This window comes from Adiantum capillus-veneris, chromosome 29 (genome assembly GCF_014529385.1).
Source record: "Adiantum capillus-veneris isolate H3 chromosome 29, ASM1452938v2, whole genome shotgun sequence".
Classification (NCBI taxonomy): domain Eukaryota; kingdom Viridiplantae; phylum Streptophyta; class Polypodiopsida; order Polypodiales; family Pteridaceae; genus Adiantum; species Adiantum capillus-veneris.
Window position 1 is genome coordinate 101,465,751 of NC_140959.1, and position 18,449 is coordinate 101,484,199.

The 18,449-nt window shown below is 42.4% G+C and overlaps 3 protein-coding genes across 3 annotated transcripts; 1 reads left to right on the plus strand and 2 right to left on the minus strand.

Annotated features, from left to right (window-relative positions):
* Positions 1 to 248: 248 nt before the first annotated feature.
* On the minus strand, positions 249 to 1,473 carry LOC147419668 (mavicyanin-like). The gene is made up of 2 exons (XM_086505598.1): positions 1,150 to 1,473; positions 249 to 862 (listed from the first exon to the last, which is right to left on the minus strand). The coding sequence occupies exons 1-2, from the start codon at positions 1,328 to 1,330 to the stop codon at positions 492 to 494; spliced, it is 552 nt and encodes a 183-aa protein (XP_086361724.1). The 5' UTR covers positions 1,331 to 1,473; the 3' UTR covers positions 249 to 491.
* A 7,570-nt stretch (positions 1,474 to 9,043) lies between these two features.
* On the plus strand, positions 9,044 to 10,655 carry LOC147419669 (uncharacterized). The gene is made up of 5 exons (XM_086505835.1): positions 9,044 to 9,479; positions 9,572 to 10,011; positions 10,130 to 10,267; positions 10,380 to 10,437; positions 10,639 to 10,655. Exons 1-5 carry the CDS (start codon positions 9,044 to 9,046, stop codon positions 10,653 to 10,655), a joined length of 1,089 nt encoding a protein of 362 aa, XP_086361961.1.
* A 1,960-nt stretch (positions 10,656 to 12,615) lies between these two features.
* LOC147419670 (uncharacterized) lies at positions 12,616 to 13,095 on the minus strand. Its single transcript, XM_086505836.1, has one exon. It carries the CDS (start codon positions 13,093 to 13,095, stop codon positions 12,616 to 12,618), a length of 480 nt encoding a protein of 159 aa, XP_086361962.1.
* Positions 13,096 to 18,449: the final 5,354 nt, after the last annotated feature.

Here is an 18,449-nt window from a genome sequence, read left to right on the forward strand (position 1 = left end):
GATGCTGCAAGCCCTTGTTATAGGCCAGGGGTGTGTGTGGAAACCACCCCTTGTGTACCCCAAAGGTACAAAAAAGTAAGGGTCTGGTGGCCCTTGAAGGTAGTTCCCCTTTAGTGTACTCTCCAAAGTGGGTTAAAGTGGGTTGCATACTATCAAGTGCTTAATTATGAGGCATTATTCATTAAGTAAAGAGATACACAGAACACACTCTGCCTTTTTTTTTTTTTTTTTGCCATTTCATACAAGTCTGCTCAAAAGAATCTCGATCTCAATTATCAATAAAAAGTGTTACATAACTGGGCACCTCATTGGAAATGATGAGCATCCCTCCAAAAAATAGGTGCCAAAAAGAATGTGAAGAGCCATAAACTTCAAAAAAAGGGCAGTAGGGATATTCATAGGGCTAGTTAGGCATGATAAATTGAGACACAAAGAGGGCCCAAAATGATAGCAAATTCGCAGATATAGGATAACTTGAGACAAGCTCCCCCCTACAACACATCCTGATGAAGAGATAGTGTTGCAATGAAGAGGAACACCATCAGCGCATAGACAGGGAAAGAGGCGAGAGCCGGTGCTCCCGCGACAGCAGGTGGAATTGCAGGACTTGCCGATGGCTCCGCAGCCGGAGCTAGAATGTCGGGAAGTGCCTCCCCTGTCACCTTGGCTTGAAACTTCTGGCCCTCCTCACAGTGACTACCCACTCCATCGATGAAGTAATAGTTTCCTGGCTTGGTCAGCTCCACAATTGTCTTGCCGTTCATGTCGTCGAAGCTCGCCAGGGGGTTGCTTTTGTTGCAATATCTGAAATCTGATCTGATGACCTCGAGCACGGTGTGGGCCTTGTAGACATAGTTGAACTCTGCAAGCAAAGGAAGGGCGGGTCATGAACCTACACACATACACACAACACATGCACAAATATACATGGAGACCCACATACATACACAAGTTACACATGCATACACGCAAGATTAACACAGCACATGCACACACATACTCACATGACATGCAACCAAATGCGCAAATGTGATCACACAAGGATGAATGTCACACACAAGCATGGAGACCCACATACACACACACACACACACACATATCCATACCAAGAGAATCCGCCCACGTGAATAAACACATATATATCCATACCAAGGGAATCGCCCACTTCAAAGAGGGTACTGGAAGCCCAATCTGTGTAGTTAACCTTGGCGCGAGAGGGGGTGGTCCAGCCAGCAGGGCCTCCTACTGTGTAAACCGTGGCAAGGCTGGGAGAGAGAAGAGCCACCACAACAACACCCACCAACAGCTGCAGCTCCAGAAGACGTGCCATTGCACGCAGAAAGCAGGAGGGCCTCTTGCACTCACAGACCTGCGGATTTATATGGAGAGAGAGAGAGAGAAGAGAGCAAGAAACCCAACTCGAGCTGGCCGCTCTCTCTATGTGTTGCGGGCGTTTCTCTCGATTTCTCAATGCGGGTGCTTGCACTCACTTCCGTATATATACTCTCCCCCAAATGCTTGGGCTTCCGCTCACTCACATGCTCGTTTACCGTTGTCCCTACCCAACGGTTACTATTTCCGTCTTCCTCATTATTTCTTTGGAAAATTACCAAAATACTCCTCTAATTCACTGAAATTCCCAAAATGTACCTCGTTATGACCGAGCCTCAAATTCAGGCTGCTATGTGTCTTCAAAAGCACATTCCGGCTCAAATTCTATTCTATAGCCTTGATGAATGATGAGGCTCAAATATTCATGCGAGGCGATCTGAGGAGCCGCAAGAAAAGGTTAGGCGAGCTGAGGAGCCAACCTTGCAAGAAAACAAGAAAATGATGACCCTTCAACTCACCTTGCGTCGTGATATAAAAGCATCGATGAATGAAAAGGTTCGCTGCTGCTACCCAAGGACATTGTTGCAAGGTGAGCGAGATACTGACTCTGTCTCTACAATTTGGCTCTCTCCGGCCACATTATGTAAAAGGTTCGCTGCTGCTACCCAAGGACATTGTTGCAAGGTGAGCGAGATACTGACTCTGTCTCTACAATTTGGCTCTCTCCCGCCACATTATGTAGACACCTAATGTTATTTTTGTTGCTAGGCGGTTCTCTTCATTGGCGCAACCAGCTAACGAACAGCTGTCCAGGTTCTCTCTCTCTCTCTCTCTCTCTCTCTCTCTCTCTCTCTCTCTCTCTCTCTCTCTCTCTCTCTCTCTCTCTCTCTCTCTCTCTCTCTCTGTGTGTGTGTGTGCAATTGAGGGCGAGGCTATGTACTGAGGGGGGGTATATTCTATAATTGGAGTAACGTTAAGCGAGACAAACTCCACCTGCCTCTGGCCCCGTCCCTATACTAGCTAGTGCAACTCAGACCCGCCATGCATACAAACTCCAGCTGCCTCCTGAGCGCCATGCCGTAGACAGCAACAACCCCACTCTACCTGCCTCTTGAGCTCCATGCCGCAACCTGCAATGCGGTGTGCCAACCTGCAACGCAGTGTGCCCACTCACATACTCCTGGCCAGCCCAGGCCGCAAACGTTGGTTGGGCGCCATGCCACAACCTGCAATGCGATGTGCCAACCTACAACACAGTGTGCCCACTCACGTGCTCCTGGCCAGCCCAGGCCGCAAACGTCGGCTGAGCGCCATGTCGCATGCAGCAAGAACCAAACTCCACGTGCCGCAGCTGATGATGAGCTGTGTAGCCTGAAGCCACTGCTACAAGCCATCTCCATCGTCGCCCTCCAGCTAGCCATATTGCTCAACAAGCAAGTGAGAAGGAGCAAGCCATCTCCATCGTCGCCCATGGGGCCAACGCCGCTGCCACCCCAGCAGTAGTGCATGAATTGAAAATATTTTTTCATTTGAATTTTTCTATACTTACTCTATGTAAGTTAGCTCAAAAAAATGTTTATGCTAGGACCTTGGAGCTACTCTAGGCAGTGGGATGTTGGGGAGACCTATTGGTGAGTCTTTCAAAAAAATCATTACAAAAGAATATTCTCTCTTTTGCCCCCCTCTCGCCCTATGCCTTCTTTGATTCGCCTCTGAGAGCCCTCCTTGAATCACATTGCCTCCTTGTCATAGACAACACTGCTTCTGTGCGCCTCCTCTACCCCATACCCTTTTTCCCACTTCACCTTTGCGCCCTCTATCTAACTCATCGAAAATTTTATCCATGCTAGGCATAAACCCCCCCCCCCCCCCCCCCCCCGCACGCACAAGCGGGTTTGCCTATTGGTCTTGCTATACGTCGTCGGCCATCGTTTCACAAGGCAACAATGCTACTATAATAGCCCATCTGCAAAACCTGGATGCCCTCTTCCCTCCTTCCCATCCATGCTATCAACATTACCGGCCACAAGAAGCAACCAAGGAGGCCTCTCCCTCTTCTCAATGCACCTTGGTGTATTTGCCAACGTCTTGGTGGGGCAGCATGTTAATAGAGGTTCGTTGCATGCAGAGAGAGCGGAACTGGTGCATATGTGTACATGTCGATGAAAGAGAGACCTCTGTGTACACGTTAGCATTTATGCACTTACTTTAAACTTGAGAGTCTTAGGATCTCTCAAGATTCCATTGAAAACTATATTTTCTCAAGATTGGTATCACCTATTCTTGGCAGTGGGATGTTGGGGCTTATTCCTTTCCTTTAGTTTGCCAAGAGGAAATTTTAAAAAATTAGGGATACTTTTTGGGTTTTTACACTGTTTTGGGGCGGAATTTCTCCTTTTCCTCTTGCCTTCAATTCGCATTTTTGAAATAGCTGAGACACGTTTTTCCCGAACACTGTTGGAGTTGTTATATTGTGATGATACGATCGTAGAAAAACGCTTAGTGCCTCATTTCGAGTAGAACTCGAAGATGTCAATGATCATGGTGGAATGCATTTTGAGACGTCGGCAAGGTAATAATGACTATATATACTTATGGGATAGGTTCAACATTATGTATATATGGTATTCATGACTAAACACAATGCCATGACACCAAAAATTAGTTAGCAGGTCTCGAAAGTAGACACCATAGAATGTCTTGCAATGATCTAATGGCTTGCCCATGAGAAATACTACATCTAATGGCTTGCAATCACAAGTTTGTCCCTCCCTCTCTTTCTCTCCTCTCTCTAACAATGACAAATCTCTTTCTCCTAGATTTTCATAATTCACTTATACATATTTCTCCCCCTCCCCCCCCCCTCCCTCCCCTCCCCTATCTATTTTTTTATTTCCCTCTCTATATATATCCATGTTATATGAATCTAACGACTAGGTATATAATCAAGGACAAAACTACACGTTTGGAAATCAATCAACATGAACTCTATACATTCATGGAAAATTTCCAGAATGAGGTTGTGCAACAATTGTCTTTGTGCTTCAAAGAACACAAGGACCAAGTTAAAGCCTTAAAGGCACATGTAATAGGTTTGGGGTTTGAGATTAGGACCTTCAAAGAACACAAGGAGCATGTGAGCCGATGCCCTTCCAAGCGGGTATGGCATTTCCTAGGGGAAAACCGTCGGGTTTCAAAGGTAGTTTAGTGAGGTGAGCGATAAGTTACCTGGAGGAGGCAACTCCAAAGGAAAGACCGAAGCAAGTCCCGCAGTACCTGGGCCTCTGAATAGAGGTACTTGGTCGCTGTCACGCCCAAATCCACGTGGTGAAGTGGGTCTCTCAAGATGGCCCTAAGAGTGTAGATAATTCTAGACTCCCGCAGTCCAGAGGAAACTAGTGACAAAAGCGTATGCCTTCGGTTTCTGGGTGCATAGTCCTGGTCGTTCTTCTTGTATACTTTTTTGGTGTATGAGGGGAGCGACCGAGCGTGCCCTATCTGACTCCGAAAACAAAAAAAAACAAGGAGCAAGTTGAAGCTCTGAAAGCGCATGTAGCAGATTTAGGGTCTAAGATGAAGACCTTAAAAATTGCAATTAATCGCTTGAATGCCATCAATAGGAGACTTAGTTGTGTTGTCATGCCTAACGCACGGGGGGGTGTTACTACATCCTATCCTAAAATGTAATGTTTTTTTAACTAATAATGTAGCAAAACTTCAAATTATCATTGCCATGCCTAACGCACAAGGGGGTGTTACTGCATCATATCCAAAAATATAATGTTTTTTGAACTAATGATGTTGCAAAACTTCAAATTATCATTGTAGTATCTCTCTCTCTCTCTCTCTCTCTCTCTCTCTCTCTCTCTCTCTCTCTCTCTCTCTCTCTCTCTCTCAGGAACACATGCATGAAAAGCTCTATGTGTGTGTGTGCACGCGCACGCATGTGTGCGTGTGTGCGTGTGTGTGTGTGTGTGTGTGTGTGAGAGAGAGAGAGAGAGAGGAGGGGAGGAAAGAAGGTTTTAGGGGTAGGGAATAAACAAAAAGGAAACCATAAAAAGATATAGGGAGGGGTAGAAAGACAAACGGAGAGGTAGCGAAAGGGGGAGGAAAGGAGATATGGAATGAAAAGTTATTCATGCCAAACTTATGGTCGAGGACAAGTAGATTGGTAGCTCATATTAGATAGATGCAAATCTTCCTATTTAGAAGACTCAACTTTATTGACAACCTTTTGATTGGTGTTAAACCGGCCACCCTAAGTGATTACTCTTTTAAAAATTTATTTAACACAGATGGTGTCCGGACCACGGTTTTTGTCCCCAGGACACACACATCAAGCTAGATTGTGTAGCATTTCTCGAAAAGCTAGGCGAGAAACAGCACGAGCTAGGGCTCAATGATCTTTGCAGTGAATCCCATTGGGTATTTTAGGAATATCATGCATTTAAGCCATGGCAGTCAACAAATGGATGCAATGGCTATGCATATTGAAAATTGTACTACAAATGCTCAAAGCACTAGACCTTTAGAAGTACCTTCTGTTATTGGAGTTGCCAACAATTGGGAGGGTCAACAACATCCTTGCATTAATTTTGAAGAAGGAGGATTCTCTAAAATTGAGCATTATTGTCTATCTATTCGTTGCATTTATCCAAATGCAACAATCTTGAAGCATGACTCTATGCTTGTCCTCTACCATGGAAAATGCTTGGTCCACAACTTGGGTGGATTAAATTTTGTGTGCTCCTTTTGTGGTGCATGTGCTTGGAAGGTTGAAGGTAGGTCTATACGCACATTTGTAGGTAAGTATTGTTGCTTATCAGGAAAAGTCAAATTACTTCCTTTGAGTGATCCGCCAATGGAGCTCAAAGAATTGATGCAAGGTGCTACTACCAAGAGCAAAAAAATTCTTGAACACATCAGAGCATATAATAATGTATTGGCTTTTGCTTCTTTGGGTGCTCATGTTGATGAGCAACTTACGCGAGGGAGAGGTGTGTACACTTTTAAAGTTCACGGTGCCATCTACCATAATATTGGGCCCATGACACCGTGTGAAAGAGTGGATCAGATCCCTCGCTTTGCACAATTGTACTTTTTTGATACAGAGAATGAGCTCAACAATAGATTGCATCATGTGCCAAATTTAGATAGAGATTCCTTGCATAGTTTGCAGGCTATGATGCATCGTGTTAACCCATATGCAAATGCCTTTTGGTTTGCTGCTACAACAATAGGGAATGAAGGAATCCCAAACATGAAGATGGTCATTACTGAAAATCGTACAAATGATTGGCAATATTAAGCTCCACATGGATCTGAGGTTGCAGCAATTATGCCAAGGCAAGGAGATGAGAGCAACATTGGCCATCGTGATATTCTATTGCAGTATCATGATGGGGGGCTTAAAAGGATCTCCAACCTACATCGATCATATCAATGAGCAGCAATTTATTGCAAAAAAACAATACTACACTTTTAGGTTGCAGATTAGGAGTGACACCATAGGATGCCTTTTACGTGGAGGACGATTGTTGCAGCAGTACATTGTTGATGCGTACAGTACTATGGGGGAGTCAGTTATTATGGTTTAGAAACAATCAAAGATCAATCCGTGCAGAAGTGTATCAAGGCCTTGCAGACATGCTTGCTTCTAGTGACAATGCGCATGGGGTCATGGGTGTTAATGTTGGAAGAAGAATTGTATTGCCTTCATCTTTTGTGGGGGGACCTCGGTACATGCAGCAACTCTATCAAGATTATATGGAAATTGGACGTAAGAGAGGAAAGCCTGATCTATTTATAATTTTCACATGCAACCCAAGGTGGAAGGAAATAGAAGATGCGTTATTGCCAGGACAGACTGCTTCTGATCCTCCTGACTTGACTACATGTGTCTTTTAACATAAATTCAAAGATTTGATGGACTTGCTTCTTAAAAGGGCTATCTTTGGAAAGGTTGTTGGACATGTTGTGTGATAGAATTTCAAAAGAGAGGTCTTCCCCATGCTCATATCTTACTGATTCTTGCATCCGAATATAAGCCGACAGAGATGTGGCATTACGATAGAATGGTTTGTGCTGAACTTCCAGATAAAAGTTTATTTCCTGATTTGTATGATGTTGTGAGTCGTTGCAATGTTCATGGTCGGTGTGGCACATTGGATCCAAATGCTCCATGCATGGTAGATCGAAGATGTAGATTCAAATACCCACGCGAGTTTTGTGAATCTACTTCTGTTGATGGTGATGGAAATTCAAGGTATATGCGGCGAGATGATTGTCAATATGTGGTTCAAAAGCAAGATGGCTTGATAACAGATGGATTGTTCCCTATAATCCATTGTTGTCTCTAAGATTTAAAGCTCACATAAATGTAGAGATATGCTCAACCATATCAACAGTGAAGTATCTCTATAAGTATGTGTACAAAGGACATGATAGGGCCACGGTTGTGCTCCAAGATGGAGAAGGTATACTTGATGAAATCAAGAGTTATTTAGATGCACGCTATGTATCCGCATTGGAGGCAATTTGGAGAATTTTTGGATTCTCATTGCATGAGGAAAAGCCTGATATATTGTGTTTGCAAGTGCATCTTCCACAATAGAATATGGTTGCTTTTGGAGACTCTACTGACATATCCAATTTGGTGAATAATGATGATAATAGGAAGACAACACTTACAGAGTGGCTTGTAGCAAATCAACAATATCTAGAAGCAATTGATTTATTATATATAGATTTTCCCTCTGAATGGGTTTGGAACCCCACTAATAAAGTGTGGTCACATAGGCAAAGAGGTGATACTATTGGGAGAATGTACAATGTTGTTCCCAATGCAGGCGATCTTTATTATTTGCGTATGCTGATTACCATATGCAAGGGTTGTAAATCATTTGAGGAGCGTCGCACTTTCAACGGACAAACCTATGCCACTTTCAAGGAAGCTTGCAGTGCCAGGGGTTTGCTACAAAATGATGATGAATTGTTTATGTGTTTGCAAGAGGCATCATGCTGTACAAGTACCGGCTTGCAATTACGACAACTATTTGTTATGATCTTGGTATTTTGTGAGCCATTATGTCTAGGTACAATGTGGCATCGATTCTCCTTGAAGATTTCTGAGGATTATGTTTATGATTTTCATGAATGTACAAGTGATGAGGGTGTATGCCATGAGATAGCTAAGAATCAAGCATTATGGAGCTTGGAGTCTCTGCTTCAATCATATGGGAAACAACTTTGTGACTACTCTGGGATGCCCGAAGTAGACCGTTCTGTATTATCTGGATGTGGGAGTGGTTTGATAGCAGAATAGAGGATGTTCAATGCAAACAAGAAAATGACTTTAGCCATTCGTATGGAAGCATCTTTGAATTGTGGACAAAGAGTTGCTTATATCGAAATCATGCAAGCAATTGACTCATCAAATGGGATAGTTTTTTTCTTGGATGCACCCGGTGGAACTGGGAAGACTTATCTCTATAATGCACTACTTTGTCGTGTACGTGGTCAATAGAATGTCGATTTAGCATGCGCATCCTCGGGAATTGCAACTTTACTTCTTAGCAATGGATGTACAACACATTCGAGATTTAAGATACCAATAGAAGTGCATTCTAAATGAACATGCAACATCAAAGTAAATAGTCAACTTGTAGAGCTTTTGAGATTAGCATCATTGATCATCTGGAATGAGGCTCCCATGGTCCATCGTTATGCTTTTGAGGCCTTGGACAGGACATTGAGAGATGTTATGCAAAGTGATGCATTGTTTGGGGGAAAGGTGTTTCTCCTTGGGGGTGATTTTAGACAAATTTTACCAGATGTGCCCAAAGGAATTCGAGCAGATATTGTTGATGCCTCTTTGTGCCGATCTTATGTATGGAAACATGTGAAGACTCTGAAGCTAATAGAGAATATTCGTGTACTTCATTGTTCCAATGACTTGGTTGAGAGAGACTTTGCAAAATGGGTACTAGACATTGGCAATGGGAATGTATGTCATGGGGATTTACTTGATACTGTAGCATTTCCAAGTAGTATGATAGTCGAAGATAACAATGTTCAAGGCCTAATTCATGCTATATATGGTGACTTACAAAATGTCCAAAGACATGCAAGCTTCTTTAGGGACAGAGGTATTCTTGCACCACGCAATAAGGAGTTTCCATAATCAATGTCTTGGCTATGCATAAAATGAGAGGACTTGACAAAAAATACTTGAATGCAGATTCTCTTTGTACATCAGATTGTAATGGTGGGTTATATCCAATAGAGTTTTTAAACACATTGGATCTTGGTGGTGGCTTCCCACCACACTGCTTGCACCTGAAAGAGAATGCTCCAATCATGCTCCTTCGCAACCTGGATCCAAGGCGTGGTTTATGCAATGGGACAAGATTGAAATGTAAGCATTTTTATCACAGGGTCATTGAGGCAGAAGTAATCACAGGTTCTCATGTTGGAGACAATGTGTTCATACCAAGGATCGACTTTATCATAGGAGGTTCTCAAGGATTACCTTTTGAAATGAAGAGCAGACAATTTCCTGTGAGACTTGCCTTCGGAATGACCATCAACAAGGCACAAGGTCAAATACTTGGATTCTTAGGTTTGTACCTTGCTACACCTATTTTTACTCATGGTCAGATCTATGTAGCAATGTCTTACGTGCGTTCTTCTACTGCCATAAAGCTTTTAAGCTTCTACTGCCATCAACAAGGCACAAGGTCAAATACTTGGATTCTTAGGTTTGTACCTTGCTACACCTATTTTTACTCATGGTCAGCTCTATGTAGCAATGTCTTGCGTGCGTTCTTCTACTGCCATAAAGCTTTTAATAGATGGTAGTCAAGCATCGATAGCAAATTCAAATGCAAATACAATGGCTTGCAACCCAAACATTGTCTACAAAGAAGTGCTAGAGGTCAGAAATGTTTAAGATATCATACTATCTTTCATCCATGCATTACTCTTTGTCATTAAATTTTTGTTAAATGAAGTTTTATATTAATCCTAATTTTTGTTGTTGTTTATAGATGGCCAGCCGATCTACAGTCAAATACACAATGGATAGGGTATCTGAATATATTCAAGGTAATTTGTTGAAACTTTACAAAAAAAGTGAGCCTCACTTTAAAGTTTGAATGATTAAAGCATACTAATCGTGTTGTATGAAGCATAGATCCGCTTTTTTGGAGGGGACCCATACCTACAAATGTTGTTGTCCATATCTTAGAAGACTTTGATGTCATAAGGTATGGCTTTTGAATTATTATTATTTATGTCTTGCAATAGGTTTGGATTTTTCGTAACATACTCTTTCTTTTGTGTAGAAAACACTATTATCCAACCCATCTATTGGTAGGTCTATATGAGTCCACGTGCTATTTAGGACTCATAGGACACTATCATGTTGCCTTAGAGCTAGACAAGGCAGTAGGACAGGGTCATGTCTCTCTTAGAGAGATAGGGTATCAACAGCCCATAAATGCACTACCTTCCTTTGGATTTGAAGCAGAGAATTGGAAAGTGAGAATGTATGTTGTCGATGATACTCCAAGGTGACCTGGACGAAGTGTGCGATACATTGGGCCTTGGATGTTACGGGATTGAACCTGTGTCTATCGCAAGCTTCCCTTTCAATCTAAATGATGCCTTCTACAATGGGTTTGGTTGATGGTGATCTCTTTTCGGGGTTGGGATTCCTTATGTTTTATCCCTTATGTTTCTGATGATTATGTCTTATCAAGAAGCCTCTTTTTTGCAACAAAACTATTGGCTCCTATTTGGAATGAAAACCATGTTGTGCTCTTTGCGTGTGTGTGTGTGTGTGTGTGTGTGCGTGTGTGTGTGTGTGTGTGTGTGTGTGTGTGTGTGTGTGTGTGTGTGTGTGTGTGTGTGTGTGTGTGTGTGTGTGTGTGTACCATGAACTTATGAATACCATGTGTGTCATTAATCTAATTTGTGTCATAGTAAGAGCAAGCTAGACCCGCCGGTAGGCGGGTCGTGCAAGCTTGTATTTTTAAAATTCCCAATCCGTCCACAAAAGACACCTAAAATTTTCCAAAATACCCTTAAAATTTTTGAAAATTCCCAAGATACCCAAAATCCCAAATGAAGCCAAACAAAGAGAAAATACGACACACGCATTTTGGCTTCTCAATACAAAATGAAGCCACATCAAAGAGATGGCCCCTCACACACATTCTAGCTCTCCAATACAAAATGAAGCCAAATTGGAGAGAAAACCCCTCACACGCATTCTGGTCTCCCAATACAAAATGAAGCCAATTCTTTCCACATATTAATCTACGATTGGAGCTTTGTAAGTACTCTTGTTGTTGCTTTCTAATACAAAATGAATCCAAATCCCCACTAGGTATATCAATCTACAATTGGAGCTTTGCAAGTGCGTTCGTTGTGGCGAAGACCACCACAACAAGAGTGTGTGAAGGCACACTTTTCCTTGAAGCGATCCTCAATTCTAATACGAAGTTTTTTAGGACGCCCAAGTGGCCAGTGTGTTGCAGGTGGTTTCAATTGATCATTAGCATCTTTGCTTGCATCCACATTTGGACTTATGACACCACTATAAGTATCACAATAGGCTTACATACTATATGCCTTATGTGCATACGATTGAACACACTCTCTCTTGAAAAGAATAGCATGAGCACATGGAATTTCAAATGTTTGCCACTTGTTACATGAGCATGACTTTGTATGTACATCAACCACACATGTTCTCTTATTTTTCAAGATTTCAAATATTATATCACTAGAGGGCAAGATTCGGTATTGACGAGAAACATTTCCTATGTTGCGCAAGTTTTTCTCTACATTTGCAACCAATGTAAATTGCACTCTGTCTCCCAAAGACTCACATGCCTTCTTACCCTATGTTCTACATGCATAGAACCAAGCTGTTAGTTGACGATGGATAATGTCAAGCATAGATATGATAGGCTTATCTCTAGCCTCAAGAAAACATGCACTCAACAACTCTGCAATGTTGGATGTAAGATGTCCATAACGCTTGCCTTTAAAATGGATCGTTGCTCAATGATACGGGGAAGAAGTGGACAATAAGTAGTCCGTTGCACCAAGACTTATGGCTTTCATCCCTTGAATAGCCTCGTCAAAGTCGATATTAGTGTTAGCATAACCTGCTACCCAAAACCATTGAATGAATTCCCATTGTTTCATTTCTTCTTGAGTTTTGCATCTAAATGACCATACAATATGCATGCTCACACCCTGGAAAGACAAGCTTTACAGCGGGTAGAAGACCTTTCTACTTGTTTGACACAAAAGTGACCCCATTAACACACGTAATGCAATCACGTACATTTTGCAAAAACCACAACCAATTGTCTTCATTTTTGCATCTACTACACCAAATTCTATTGGAAATGAAGCCCCTATAGCATCAATCCCTACGGCTGTCAATAAAGCACCAAGATATTTACTTGTCAAGAATGTGCCATCCAACCCAATAAAGTCACGGCAATGGGAAAAGCCAGTGATGCATGCTCCAAACGCAAGAAACAAACGATAAAAACGACCTTCAAAGGTTTTTTGCAAATGGGCCACAGAACCTGGATTACTGGCCACAAGCTTGTCACAGTAAGATTGAAGTTTTCCATAAGATTTTGCATGATCACCCGGAACAATACCCAAAGCAAGTTTCTTTGCCTTCCAAGAAACCTTGTACAAAATTGAAACTCCAACTTCTCGACGCAAATCGGCCATGAGCTCCTTCGGCCTATACATTGGGTCATCTCAAAGTTTCTCAACATACTTTGATGCAACCCATTTGGCAGTGGCCTCCTTGTTTCCAAGCTGTGAAGCACCACCACAAGTGTGCTCATCAAGAAATGCCTTCACCACACAACCAGGACCACCACAGATCAAAGATGCATGTAAGCACCATGTACATCCCTCGGCTTTGCATACAACGGTGTACCTGGATCGATCTGACTTAGCAAGCCTTAGCTCTACATGAGACCTATCACTTGATGGCATGTTCTCGAACCATTACACTGAGAGACTCAAATTGAGCACCGACCGAAAGAGTCATAGACATGGTAGTTTCGGGTGCATTGTTCTCAACCATGTTTGCATTACTCTCAACTATAGTTTCCCTCGTGTATCTGCTCACAACTTCTCTTTACTACCACACTTGCATACATACAAAGGTCTCTTGCTCTCAATATGTGTCATGCACTATCTTGCTGCACAATTGTAAAGCATAATAATCTACCCACACATCTCATAGAGGCTCCTCTGCATGCCTTTGTTCTTGCACAATCTCCACAGTACACAGAAGAGAATGCCCTCACACCTGCATACAGGCTACCCACACTATTGCATATAGGTTGGGCATTGGAGAGAGAGAAGGTATAGCCTCATTGTGTATGCCCTCTCTCTATGCCCTGTAGTAGCTGAGAGAACGTCCGGCTAATTTTTGCACAGTTTGCAGGTTTTCACATCTGGTTTGCATGTAGGTTTTTGCTCACATTGCAGGCGAAAGTGTGTATTCGTAGGTTTTTGGATAAGTGGGCATTCTGGGAATTCTGAAAATACGAGGGGCATTTTGGGAATTTCAGCAAAATGGAGGGGTATTTTGGTAATTTTCCCTTATTATTTTTTGCTTTATTCACGTCAACTAAATTTTCCTTGTGCAATTTCTTTGGTTGGTCCCCCCTCCAACATTAAGTCCCACGGGGTCTTAGATGAACCTCTGGAGATGGGATCGACCCCAAAGAACAAAGCACATGTATCTCAAGGAAATTAAACGCCAAAGAAGTCCATGTGGTCGACCGCATTCGGATTTGAACCCAAGACTTGCAGTGTGGCAACCCAACGCCCTATCACATGCCTGCGTGCCTTTTGATGTCCCCAATGGCTAAACAAAGACTCATAAAGAAAACCTCTGCAAACACAGCTAAGCTAGGACACAAAAAGTAAACTTAAACACCGCTCCTTTAAAATATAACAACCGGATATACCTTGCATCTGGCGCCCCCACTTTGTTGCCGTAGATCCCACCATTCGAGCTTCGTTAACTACCATGTGCCCTTTAGTGTTGAGGTCCCCCCTTAACCCTAACTAGCCTACCAAAGCCACAAGAGGATGGGTGTGATGAGTGGTCATCACACCCCTTAAGCTCTATGATCTATGATGGAGATTTTGCAAAGTAGTAATCTCGGGTACAAGAGTAATCTCTCCCCTTGTACCCTCGAGGATGTAGCCCACCATGTGGGATCTTCACTACACATGCCTTAACCACATCACCAATGCACCTTTTGTTATGCATAAGGCATGAACACACGACGACAACATTGTTATCTAGGTTATCTGCACTTAGTTTGTCCTAAAAATATCCTTGGTTGCTTGGAAAAACTTTTGAAGATAAGATTCGTGGCATCTGATAATTGCCAGCACCCAAGATCAATAGGCACCCTTGGTCCACCCCCATGCGAGACCCGAGTTAGTTGGAGGTGCCCTCCTCTCTCTCTCTCTCTCTCTCTCTCTCTCTCTCTCTCTCTCTCTCTCTCTCTCTCTCTCTCTCTCTCTCTCTCTCTCTCTCTCTCATGGTGCACAAATGCCCCCTTCAACTCCTTCAATCATTCATAAAGTGAGTATGGTCCACCACATTTTTGGCATGGAGGGAAATGAGCAAGAGCCGACTGTATCCTCCCCCCCCCAAACCCCCAACCACCACCATATTCAAAGGCATTCATCCATGTTCATGAGGCAAAAAGGAGATTCAGCAAGCAATAGACCGGCAAAAGTTGTAGAGAATATGTCATGGAGTAGCTAGAGCCCTCTTCCACCTCCACGGTTATCATCAACACAACATCACCAAGGCAATCTATGACAACAAAAGTGGATGGTCTATCGTCACCCATTCAACAACAAATGACAACAAGAGTGGATGGTACATGTGCGCTCTCTCTCTCTCTCTCTCTCTCTCTCTCTCTCTCTCTCACCCATTCAACAACAAATCACAAGAGTGGATGGTACATGTGCTCTCTCTCTCTCTCTCTCTCTCTCTCTCTCTCTCTCTCACACACACACACACACACACACACAAACAAACAAACAAAAATTGTGAATTTAACAAAAAAGGTAACCTACGAATGATAATTTTATAATTTTCAAACTTCAAGGCTCTAAAAATTGCTTTAAAAGCCATTTCCTTTTACGTTTGATAAATCTAGTGACAATGATTGAAATTACGAAACACTTGTGTCAATATAGGGTTTGGTGAGAAAGATCCTAGTAATGGAAATACTTTTCACTTGGCTAGAAATTTTGAATTTCTATCTTTTCCTAAACCCAAAAGAGGGGGGCATTCTTTCTTTTGGGTTTGCCCAGAAATTCAAAATTTATATCTTTTCCTAGACCGAAAAGAGGGGGCATTCTTTGTCATCATGGTATTGAGCTAGTGTTTCTTGGTTGGAGCAATGTTTTTACTATTGGTGGTGCTACTTTCATGATGTTCTTCATGGAAGCCACTTATGCGAATGATCTTGCTTTTGTGAAGACACTCTCTCTCTCTCTCTCTCTCTCTCTCTCTCTCTCTCTCTCCCCCCGCGCCCCCCACCCCCCAAAAAAATGAGATTCCAGTAGAAGAGGGGGAAGACACAAAAGTGTTCCACATATTCCTGCCCTAAGGAGGAACTAACTTTCAAGAATTGGCTTATTAGATATGAGGCTGAGGTCACCAAGTCCATCATGACAAGGGAGGGGCAGAGATGCAATGGAGACTAGAGATGTGGTGCAACTACACTTATTGTTCTTAGAGAGTTAAAATGAAAAATCACTAGGTTTGAATCATATTGTGTGCTAGAAGGGAGTGAGTATTCTTAAAATCTTGACTCTCTCTCTCTCTCTCTCTCTCTCTCTCTCTCTCACTCACACACACACACACACACACACACAACTATCTAAGTTATTAATGTCTAACAACTTGCAAGAATTAAAATGCGGATCTTTCTTGATGCTATCACGCATAGAGATGCAAAACGGTTTCCAAGACTTAGATTTGAGGCAGTAACGTGATAGGCACTCCAACTACAATTGGTGTATGAATAGAGGACAAATATACCATGTGAAGGCAAAGGCTTACCGTTTGAGCTTGGTGAAATTGAAGTTCTAGAGGAGATTCTAGGAAAAGAGGATGTGGATTAGGTAGTAGCCATATGGACGTGCATATATCCCATACTAGGGATATGGTTGCCTACATGACGAGGCATTAGATGCGAAGGTTAGCAAGTGATAAGCCATCCACATGAAGATGAAGCTTCATGTTTGGTGGATACGGGCGCATACAGGCGTATGCACACCAAACCCAGTGGACACTCTATTTTTGCGGAAAAAACCTTGTAATTCAGCTTAAGATGAGTTGTAATCATGATGAGATTAGACCATACCCTTTTTTTATTTCTCTGAGTCTACCCCTTGTAAGAGGCCGGATAGCCATGGGAAAGTCCCCTAACTTTTAAAGTCAAAACACTTAGTTTTGAAGAAGAAATTATCATTAGCTGAAAAAAGAAAGCGTGCACTGTGGACGCTTCTTGTGACTACAACTTGTAATCCTCTTTTCTCCTGAACGGGTAATCAGAATTCTATTCCGAATAGCACATTGCGTTCCTTGTCTCTTGCTCTACAATCTAAGTGTAATCATTTCCAATTCTGTTATGGTTCGCGACGTACCGTTTGTGAGCTAAATGCATTGATTTGGGAGTTAAAATGGTTGTTTTTTGATGTTTTGACCATGGATAAGTGTTTCTATGCTTAAGGTAGATCTTTCCAAGGACTTCTAGTTTTAGTTTTCTGTACATTTTTTTGTGATGTATCGTGATTTATGTACCTTCCCAGATGGTGACAAAACTTGGTAGGATTGAGTCCATAAGTGTTGTGATACCTCTCCTTAAGTTTTGTGACATTCCGGATTCGTTTGGATACCGAAAAGGCGTGATGACGTTGAGTGTTGAGATTGGATGCATACTGATTGTCTGACTAGGAAGTGGTTGATTTGCTTTTGTCATAGAACGAGTAGCCCTTGAGTTCAATTTGGTGAGATTGACACTCTCATTAAGTCTCCGTGCCCCACCCCGAGTCGCTTCCTTGCATATTGACATTATGTTAGCGCAAAAAAGCTATGCTGCAGACGTCCGTCGCGGCGACCCGCTAACATTGGCGCCACTGGCGGGGAAACCGATCCTTAGGTGGTGAGTGACTCAGTGTACAAAAAAAATAGAAAATCTCCCTTTAAGCTTTTGATACCCGTTCCGCTTACCCATCGATAGTGAAGCGGCTAGACGTAGGTTTAGTGCTTAATAGAGACTGGAGTCCGAGACTAGCCAGTGCTATTCCTTAAGAGCAAAGAAAATTGTGAGTGAAGTACAAGATAGTATTTCGTTCTTTGATTTTTCACATGCTCGGAAAGGGCTATTCCACCACACACATTGTTGTTATTTCTGTATTGTTGAGTTCAGTTATGTTTGCATATTCATTTCAGTTATAGGAGTAGGTTAGGAAACAAATCACACCATCATTTGTGGCCAAAAGCATCGAGGGAAAAACTGTCAAAAACCTTATTTTGGTGTTGAAGACCATAACTCGGAAAAATTGAAGAAGTGATGGTCAAAGCTTCAAAACTGGACCAAACCCAGTAAAACTTTCAAGAAGGGGATAAAAACACTTGTTGGAAAAGACTGTGCAAAAACCTGTCAAAAATCTTGCCGAACATGGATCGCAATCCATGTACCTTTTTGGCAAAATGTGCTAAAATTATTTCCTTTGCTTAGGATAGGCTCTCAGGCATCAGAACCTTGAATTTAATGAGAAAAAGAGGGCTTGAAGGTCATAAAAATCAAAAGATTGGAGTGAGCAGACCAAAACCTTGGAAAAATGGGAAAACAAGAAAAAACTGAAATTTTATTTGTCCAAATCCAACAAGGGATGAGAATTGGGACCAATTAGAAGCAAGGAATCTATAGAACCAAATTTGATGCCCAGGTGCTTCCCAACATGGATCGCGATCCATGTTCCAGGTAGACATCTGACATTAAGATTTGACCAAAGTACTCCTG

Bases quoted from the DNA above. Each gene is read 5' to 3' on its own strand.
- LOC147419668 (XM_086505598.1), bottom strand. From the start codon at position 1,330: ATGGCACGTCTTCTGGAGCTGCAGCTGTTGGTGGGTGTTGTTGTGGTG. The intron at 863-1,149 runs GTATGGATATAT...CTTTGCTTGCAG, and splicing joins TGAAGTGGGCGATTCCCTTG to AGTTCAACTATGTCTACAAG.
- LOC147419669 (XM_086505835.1), top strand. From the start codon at position 9,044: ATGGTCCATCGTTATGCTTTTGAGGCCTTGGACAGGACATTGAGAGAT. The intron at 9,480-9,571 runs GTATTCTTGCAC...ACTTGAATGCAG, and splicing joins AAGCTTCTTTAGGGACAGAG to ATTCTCTTTGTACATCAGAT. The intron at 10,268-10,379 runs GTCAGAAATGTT...TGTTGTTTATAG, and splicing joins TCTACAAAGAAGTGCTAGAG to ATGGCCAGCCGATCTACAGT.
- LOC147419670 (XM_086505836.1), bottom strand. From the start codon at position 13,095: ATGGCCGATTTGCGTCGAGAAGTTGGAGTTTCAATTTTGTACAAGGTT.